The sequence below is a fragment of the Polyodon spathula genome, chromosome 16, assembly GCF_017654505.1.
Source record: "Polyodon spathula isolate WHYD16114869_AA chromosome 16, ASM1765450v1, whole genome shotgun sequence".
In the NCBI taxonomy this organism is placed as follows: domain Eukaryota; kingdom Metazoa; phylum Chordata; class Actinopteri; order Acipenseriformes; family Polyodontidae; genus Polyodon; species Polyodon spathula.
This window is the reverse complement of record NC_054549.1, coordinates 34,077,699-34,087,453: the sequence shown is the minus strand read 5'-3', so window position 1 is coordinate 34,087,453 and position 9,755 is coordinate 34,077,699. Positions and strand designations below refer to the sequence as shown.

Sequence of the window (9,755 nt, the reverse complement as noted above, 5' to 3'; positions counted from 1 at the left end):
AATAAAACTATGTAAATATTAACAGGAAAATATAGAATTGCCAATCAGGGTTGAGTACAACTGCATACACAGGAGGCGTATTTTTATATACAAATCATGAAGACTTTACTTATCAGCCGATCTTAACAGTGTGTCCTCCCCTTTAAGATTCCGTTGTTGCTAGCGGCGATTGCGGCGCGGAAACTAAACTGTATCGTACCGGAGCTGACAGTTGAGACAGCCTGGCTGAATTACTGAAAACATAGCAGAAATTAACAAGAACTTAAGAAACCAGAGTTTGCATAACTTATCAATCAATTAATATATACACGTGTCATAAACGCAAGGTAAACAAAAGCTTAGTAATTATTCAAAGGATTTAAATAAAGTTACGGAAGAAAGCACTTGACTGCTTGAACCAACTGCTTCGTCGATTTAAAAAAAAAAAATTGTAGTACACTTTTTTTTTTTTTTTTTTTTTTTTTTTACGACTGCAAATTGAAAACATTTCTAGGAAAATGAGTTCCGCATTGGTAAGTAAATACATCTTGCATTCATTTTGAGAACTGCAAACCAACTGAGTTCTCAATCGATACTGTATGTAAAAAGCAGACACATTGAAATCTCTCTCTCTCTCTCTCTCTCTCTCTCTCTCTCTCTCTCTCTCTCTCTCTCTCTCTCTCTCTCTCTCTCTATCTATATATATTTGTTTTATATAAAATGGTGAGGCTATGCTTTTTTATTATTACATGTCTCAGGATGTGTAAAGATGTGGGTTCTTTTTGCTTTCCTTCAGGAGGATCCTACTTTAGAAAGGCATTTTAAAGGTCACCGAGACACCATTACCAGTGTTGACTTGAACCCCAACATGAAACAGATTGGTAAAGTATTTCTTGTTTTTACACAGTTTCGACTCGTTGCTAAAATCTGTGAATTGTCACTTGTTTCTGTTCCAATCTGAATAGAAATGAAATGTCCCCACCTGTATCAAACCTTACAAGATGTTGTCATGTTTTCCTTTTATTCTAAGTTGACATATTGTTCTTGAGTGAATGTGCATTCGCTTTACTGCCAGGCAGAATGGAGAGGATGGGTCTAACTTGTTAATAAAATTGGATTTTCAGTTCCATTTTTTTCTTCTTTCTTTACTTTTTATTCATTCATGAACATGGTTATTTGCAGCCACTGGCTCTATGGATTCCTGCCTGATGGTGTGGAATATGAAAGCTCAGATGAGGGCCTACAGGTTCGTGGGTCACAAAGACGCAGTGATGTCGGTGCAGTTCTCTCCCTCAGGACACCTTGTAGCATCGGCATCCAGGGACAAAACAGTCCGCCTCTGGGTACCCAGCGTGTAAGGCTTTTAGTTTGATATATTTCTCATTTTTGTGAAATTAGTACAAGTACAATGGCACGGCTTACAGTCATGTACACCGTGGCACAGTCCTGACACTGCTGTGCCAAAATGGTTCTTGTGGAGTGTTTTTTTTTTTTTTGTATGGACTAATGTGCACTGGGATCTAAGCTGAAACCTGAGTTAGATGGGGCATGTGTTTTTTGTTGTTCTTGTTTGAATGTTGAGTGATTCACAGAATAGCCCAAGTACAAAAAATACCACAGTTTAACCGAACAGGCTGCTAAACTGTCACTAGGTGGCACTGTTGCAACAAAGGTGCTTGCCTTGCTGCAAATTGTGATACTGTGCACAGTCACGAATGCAGAAGCCACTGCTTGAATAGAAAGCTTTACTGAATTTGAGATTATGAAGAGAAAGCATTGACAGGTTCTGTTGTCATAGGCAATATGGCCGTTTTGGAAATCGGTGTGTTTTTCATACCTGGAAATTGATTTTGTGAATGTTTGCCCTTTAAATTTCTGATGCTGTGCTGGTTGAAATAATTGTTTGCTCGCAGTTTCCAGTACTGAAGTTGCAGCAAAGCACAAATAAATAACACATTTCAAAGGGGTATGGCAGGTGCATTTTTTGTGGAACTCATTTAAAGCTGGGAGGGCTACCAGATTTAAGCTTAACATTATCTGAAAGGTACCCAAGCATTTTCCATGCAGTCATTTAAAACAATTCTAATGCAGTGGTTCTGCTGCTGTTCTCAAGACCCTTTTTTCCTGTCCTGATTCCAGTGTGTTTTAGCTAGCATTCCTAAACTGCAGGCAGTCCTATCTCTCTTGCAGCGGGACAGGATTAACAAGCATTTAACTACTGAAGAAGGCAATTTCTGAGAGAGTTTTTAGTGAATGGAGCACCTTAGACTTAAAATATTTTTACATGGATATTGCCTTTTAATGTAATGCCTTGTACTTTCAAGTGGTCAACCAATTTGTCTTCTCTGTAAACTATTAGCATAGCATTTGGTTACAGACTGAACAATACACTGTGCATGTAATTAGTAAATAGCACATGACATGAGCCTGCAGTATAACAGAGAGTTCTGTTTTGTGATTGCTTTGCTTGTGTCAGATTTCTCAGGTGCTGCACAGTGGAAAGATATTTATGAATTAATCAAATAGACACATTATATTTAATACAATTGCACTAATGTCCTGCAGACATGTAATCAGTACAGGGGTTATGACAGTATTCAATTGCACAGAAAATCCATCCATCAGCATATCTTCCAGAGACTGCGCTAAATTCAAAATAGATCATTGATATTGAGGTCTATTCATCATTGTCCATTGGTAGGATTATAAACAAACCTAGAAGCATTTCTTGATATCCCAGAGTGACTGGAGTGGAGCTAAATTTAGTTAATAACATTTAAATACCTATTGAAGCTATACATTTAAACAGTATGCTTAAATCACAGAACAAGATTGCAGGCCTGCAGTATTGCTGGTCATTTCCAGTGCAGAAAATAAACAGATTGCTGCACATTTCCAGATGTGGTTTCTCAGTTTATTGTCATTTTAGAATATGTGCAGTTGTCTCATGTAATGGATGACATGTTCATAAAAATAAGTCCTGATACGTATTTTGAGCTAATGTAATTTGTCTTTAAAAAGGCAAATCAAAGAGTGCTGCTGCAAAAAGACCTCTTCAGTTCTTTTTTTTTCCTGGAAGAGACAACAGCCACTCTATAAATAACCCACTGTTAATCTACTCACACTGTACAAGCAGCCTAATTATAGCATATTATCTATTTCTACATAGAGTGCTCTTTATGTAATAGAAAATGCTTGTTAAGGGGATTGGATGGAATAAATGACACAGCCAGCTGGATTTATCAGATAAGCCATTTGTTAAAAGTCTACCTTATGAAAACAAATTTATAAAAATACACAAAACCTGTAAACTGTGATGAAGCAATTAAAATTAAACACGAGGACTCTTAAGATATGCTGCCGAGCAACAAGGAATGTACAAGTAGATGTTGCTTCTGCTTTTTGCTGTGACCACAATAAAGAGAAGTAGGCTATGTCTTATTTTTAGCCCAGTGCTTTGAAATTAATTTCTGCCATAAAGAAAACAAGACAGTTGAAATACTCTTATGTTTTCTGTTTATTCTCAAGCTCTCCTAGCTGAAAAAGTGTACCTGAAAGTGGGCTCCCTGTAGCCGTAAGGACAAGGCATTAATACACTTTCTATTTTAAGCTTGATACTTTTTTTTTCATTGTTCTTTTTTCAACCCACTAGCAGACAGTTCCCCAAAGAAGATTTTTCAGTGTGACATTGCTTGATTGATCATTCTCAAGATTTTTCAGTGTGACATGCTTAATTGATCCCTCTCAGTCTTTATACCATGCATTTAATTCTGGTAAAGAGCTCCTATTGCTGTTTCACTATCTCATGTAAGATTCCCATCTTGCAAAGCAGTTTGATGAGCAACCATTTGGAGTTTTACTATGAGTCTAAGCCCAGGAATTTAGCTCACAGTAAAGCTTTGAATGACTGAAATTGACATGCAGTAGGCTGTATACATTTTAATTAGCCACTGATCTGCTATCATATTTAAGAATATGATATTGTATGTAGAATGTGTTACTAATTTGCTATTCATCTTTTCGTATGTGTGTGTTTATTTTTTCAGCAAAGGAGAATCCACTGTATTTAAAGCTCACACAGGAACAGTACGAAGTGTCAATTTCTCCAGTGATGGGCAATCCTTAGTTACAGCATCAGATGACAAAACGGTCAAAGTATGGGCAGTACACAGGCAAAGGTTCCTCTTCTCACTCAATCAGCACATCAATTGGGTTCGCTGTGCCAAGTAAGTAGATCTCCATCTGTAGTGTTTGAGGTGTGTACCGATCTGAGGTTCTCAAGTAAGTAGATCTCCAGCTGTAGTGTATGAGGTGTGTACTGATCTGAGGTTCTCAAGTAAGTAGATCTCCAGCTGTAGTGTTTGAGGTGTGTACCGATCTGAGGTTCTCAAGTAAGTAGATCTCCAGCTGTAGTGTATGAGGTGTGTACTGATCTGAGGTTCTCAAGTAAGTAGATCTCCAGCTGTAGTGTATGAGGTGTGTACTGATCTGAGGTTCTCAAGTAAGTAGATCTCCAGCTGTAGTGTTTGAGGTGTGTACTGATCTGAGGTTCTCAAGTAAGTAGATCTCCAGCTGTAGTGTTTGAGGTGTGTACTGATCTGAGGTTCTCAAGTAAGTAGATCTCCAGCTGTAGTGTTTGAGGTGTGTACTGATCTGAGGTTCTCAAGTAAGTAGATCTCCAGCTGTAGTGTTTGAGGTGTGTACTGATCTGAGGTTCTCAAGTAAGTAGATCTCCAGCTGTAGTGTTTGAGGTGTGTACTGATCTGAGGTTCTCAAGTAAGTAGATCTCCAGCTGTAGTGTTTGAGGTGTGTACTGATCTGAGGTTCTCAAGTAAGTAGATCTCCAGCTGTAGTGTTTGAGGTGTGTACTGATCTGAGGTTCTCTTATAAGGCTAGTGTGCTGTTTTAATTACTGTTCAGCTTTTTACATATTTTTGCTTGCAAAGTTGTTAACAGGCTGAGAACATATCTCAGGCACGACAAGGGTTAATATAATAATAATAATAATAATAATAATAATAATAATAATAATAATAATAATAATAATCTACATAGCCTACAAGGAGTTAAAAATGATGCTTTTTAGAAATAATCTTTTGCTGTATATTTTTTACATCCTATGACTAACTGCTGCTTTTGTAAATCCTTTATTTGTACATTTAATGAAGCAGGTTCAGTCACTTAGCTAATAAAGAACATACAGGTTAACAAGGTCCATGTAATATTCAGAAGATAAGCCCCTAATACATTCTGTAACATTTTATAATATCATTTTGAATTAATAAAAATAAAAAAAGACAAATATTGTCTTTCTTGGTGTAGGTGTTATGATTTGTTCCCTTTTTGTTTTCTTTTTTTTTTAAATACTGAAGTACACGGATCGTCAGTCTTGAGCTGATATAATTTTACATTTCCGTCTTACTGAGAGGAACTATTTCATAATCAGAGGCACCTTTAGTTTGCTTACCTAGTATTTAAGCTGTAGTTAAACATTCATGCCAGGTAAAAATAGTGGAGGCACCCATATGTAAATATGTCACACTTCATTTAAGGTGTTTAATCTACAGAAATGCTTCTGGAATTCTGATAAAAGTTGGTTCCAGCATTCTTTACTGTGTGGAATCTTTGCATGTCAACTGTACATTTGAATATTCAGCACATGAGTAGTTCTTCTTTTTGTAATACTGAGTTTATATTTGATCTATATTTTATCTTTAGGTTTTCTCCTGACGGGCGATTAATCGTCTCAGCAGGTGATGACAAGACCATTAAAATCTGGGATAAAACTAGCCGCGATTGTATTCACTCGTTTTATGAGCATGGAGGGTAAGTGCATTTCATGTTGAGGAGAACTTTTATATTGTCCTGCACAGCCCACAGAAGCCTTTGAAGGTGGTGTACTCAGACAATCTTATTTTAGTTACATGCTTGCATTGCTAATTCTGCTACCATTGTTAAAGCAAAAATGTCCCAGCGTTTTGATAGATGCAAACAGTCGGGTTTGTTTAATTGATGTAAACGATGGCTCCTCAATATTACTGCCTGTCAGAACACTGGCAATTTATAATTAAAGACAAATATACTAGCATTTTCAATCTGTCAGTGTAAGATGCTGGTTTTTATAGCTTTAATACGCAAGGGTAAAACTCAAAGTTGTTGTAAGACTAGGAACCATTTTTTCTTTGCTTTTGTACTGTTTAGAAATATGTTGTAAGATGAAAGCTGCATTTGTTATTCAAAATGAATAATATGTTTTGTTTCTCAACAGCTATGTCGGTTATGTAGATTTCCACCCTAGCGGTACGTGCATAGCTGCTGCCAGTTCAGATAACACAGTGAAAGTGTGGGATATTCGAATGAACAAGCTGCTGCAACATTACCAAGGTAGATAGGTACAACATTAAAGAGTACTGCTTTCTCTCTCTCTCTCTCTCTCTCACACACACACACACAAACACCTTATTGGGATACTTCTAATTTATAAATGCTAGAATTATACCATGAATTTATTTTTGTTGCTGTGATTAATTTGAAGTCAGAATGTTTCGTTTTGTAATTGCAATCCCTCTGCTGTTTTAATTGTTTGTCTTAAAAGGTTACCATAGTTATTTTAGTTCCATTTCCTGTGGATGAATAACAAGCCTAGCCAATTTACATCTATAATAATATAGCTAGTTGGTTAAGGCAACACTTTATATTTAAATAATGTAAGAAATGTGCTCCAGTAAGTCAGAGTTATAAGCAAGCTTCTACAATCCAAATAATTCATTAATTATAAGACGCCAGCATAGGGTCTCTGTCTATTTCAGTCCCTCAAATTGTATTAATTATCCTTCTAATCTAATAAGAGAAATTGTCTCGCGTTTGCCATGGATTTTTTTATTGGTGGTTATTTTATTTTTTTTATGGTGCTACACCAAATCTAAATAAAGTAGTCTTTGGAAGCAGAATGAAAACAACGTTGAATTTTCTGCAAGAAAAATTTGACCGCAATTTTTCCTTATTTAAAAAATAAATAAATAGGTAATGGAAAATGATAAAGTAAAAAAAAAAGAAAAAAAAAAAAGCTTATATTAAAGAAATATCCATAGCTAATTATAATCAGACTCAAGAGGACTCTGTGACCTGCAGGTTATTTGTTTTTTAATCTCATACCAATCTCATTTTAATCTCTCTCTCTCTCTCTCTCTCTCTCTCTCTCTCTCAGTCTAGTATTAAAAGGCTCTCTTCATAGCATAGATATTTATTAAAAATATGTTTGTAAAACTGAACAGCAGCACATGTAGACTGGTTGTAATTGTAGCAGAGTTCCAGAAGAGGGCATTGCATGCATACAAAAAAGTACAATTCAGCAACATTCTATAAGTTCAATAATTGGCCATTTTACGTGGGAAGACCATTTTGTAACAATACTGTATAATTCCAGATTCAAAAATACAAAATAAGCTACCTTTTGATTTACTTAAAACATATGTAAGGAATATCTTGCAATTGTATTTATTTTATTTTTACTCCTGTTTGGAAGTCAGTTCTGTTGTTACGTGTAAAGGACAGTGGCATATCTAGTATGTTGCACTTATTGTGCCAATAAGAAATAGCTATGTGGTAAAGAGAGAGAGCGAGTAACAATGTGCTGTTATTTGATTGCAGTGCACACTGCTGTGGTAAATGGGCTATCGTTCCATCCATCTGGAAACTATCTCATCACAGCGTCGAATGACTCCACACTGAAAATCTTGGATTTATTGGAGGGAAGGCTACTGTACACACTCCATGGCCATCAGGTGAGTTTGCTGCTAAAGAGATTTACATGGATCATAAGAATATACAATGTTCATTGCTCACGTTAGTACAGAATTCAAACTACAGTGTATTTAAAAACAAACAAACAAACAAAAGACTTTGTTGTGTGAAGGAGCCGTCCCTGGAGCAGAAGACCAGAGTTCAGACCACTGTGCACCCAGCTGCCAGTTTCTGAAGGTGTAGCTTTCAGTGAGAAACTACACATTTAAAACAAGGAGTAATTTCAGTTGCAGTGTGACAGGTACTTTATAATGAGTGTCTCTGAAATTAGATTTTAATGACGCAAACAACATACTCTCATTGCAACTATTATTGTAGCTTTTGTCTGTAAGTTATACAAGACTTGGAAAGGAACAATATTTTGCATACTGATCTGATTTGAACATCTGCACTGATATTGTGGGCATTCGTCACAAGTACTTCCTGCAAGTAATTATTACTTCCATTATGTTCTGGATCTTCACGTATATAGCTGGGTCTACATTTATTTCTGCTTTAAACTAAAAGGTGCAGACATAAGTACATTTAATAAGTGTATGTAATATGTATGGTTTATCCATTTATTATAGAAATCTCTAAGCAGTTTTTAATTTATTTGCATGCAAAATGTAAACTACATGCTGTACCTTGGCGGACAAAATTGAACTGCTATATTGGGAACACACTGTGCTGTGGAACATTGTTGATACAATAAGGATTCGTGAATGGAATTGCTCTTCAGTGATACAGCAATATCACACATTTTCTGAATTAAATTGTAAGTCATTAAATCAGGGTTTGCTGTACACCAGATGCTTACTGTAAGCTTTCTCAACTGCCTGTGCAAGCCAGTGCACAATAGTGTCCAGAATCCTTAAATTGACAATACATGTCATTACATTGTTATTTAACGTAATTGAAGAAACCTGTTAGTTTCAGAATAATTGATACTGGAAAAATGAAATGTATTTCTTGAGTGCAGGTACATAGAGATTTCAAAGGCTCTCAATGCCATGTCGCTATTAAATATTCAGTTGTGTTTTAGTTCGATCAATATGCTGGCTGTTTGCTTATGTAATTGGAGACAGCATGATGTTACCATTTTTATATTGCAAGAATTGTAATTGAGTCCCAGTACATTGTGGGAATCGGCAGACAATGTCAAGATGTCAACCTTTATTAGGTTTATAGATTCTTGCAGAAAATCTCACTCATAAGAGCTATATGGTTAGACTTTCCTTTCAGATTTAACACGGAATGCAATGTTCTGAAAGCGACCTATATAGCCTCCAGCAAGACCTGCACTTGCAGCTAATGATCAGATTTACCACTACCAGCAGATTATTATGATTGATTTGAGGTTGCAAAAATTCTAGGGGTGTGGGGTCTAAAGTAGTGCAGAAGCATGTTTATACCAAGGGTGTCAGATGGGATAATAAGTTATTGAAATCCTTGGAATTCTTACAGGATCCTTTAGGCAACTGGCAGTAAATTAAAGTGACAAAACTAAAACTGTACAGATGTGTCCTAGAAAGAGGAAGCTGGCGCCGATTTCAGTGCCAGTCACTGTTTTGGGTGTATCTGTCTTGCTTTAGATTTACACTGTGTTTATGAAGAGTCTTAATGTGAGGAATTCCACATGGCAACACCTGTGTCAGGAAAAGAATGCTTAGCAATAATGCAGTTAAGGGAACAGAACTAACCCATATGCATATTATAAAGTAAACTGTGGCGTGGTTAAATTCAAGAAACACTTTGATGTGTAAGTAAAAATAAAGAAGAGCACAATTCTGTCATATATTTTTCTATACCTAGCTAATTGTTCCTGTTAGATAGCAGACACTTGTTTTGGGGGTGGGGGGTGGGGTGGGGGGTAGTGATGGATCACTGGCCTTGGAAGATATAGGATCCCTCAGGCCTGGTTTGACATGCTTGCACCTCTGTTTGAGGCACCTGGAATGCAAGTTACCAGCTGATGGATTGTGGTTTACACT

At 36.4% G+C, this 9,755-nt stretch overlaps 1 protein-coding gene across 1 annotated transcript in view; it reads left to right on the top strand.

The window, feature by feature from the left end:
• Positions 1 to 216: 216 nt before the first annotated feature.
• The window catches only part of LOC121328389 (POC1 centriolar protein homolog A-like), a 47,721-nt gene continuing 38,182 nt past the window's right edge, over positions 217 to 9,755 (top strand). The window contains exons 1-7 of the mRNA XM_041273020.1: positions 217 to 512; positions 776 to 860; positions 1,162 to 1,333; positions 4,026 to 4,205; positions 5,698 to 5,805; positions 6,248 to 6,363; positions 7,630 to 7,763. Coding sequence (XP_041128954.1) covers positions 498 to 512; positions 776 to 860; positions 1,162 to 1,333; positions 4,026 to 4,205; positions 5,698 to 5,805; positions 6,248 to 6,363; positions 7,630 to 7,763 — 810 coding nt within the window. The 5' untranslated portion in view covers positions 217 to 497. The remainder of the gene's footprint in view (positions 513 to 775; positions 861 to 1,161; positions 1,334 to 4,025; positions 4,206 to 5,697; positions 5,806 to 6,247; positions 6,364 to 7,629; positions 7,764 to 9,755) is intronic.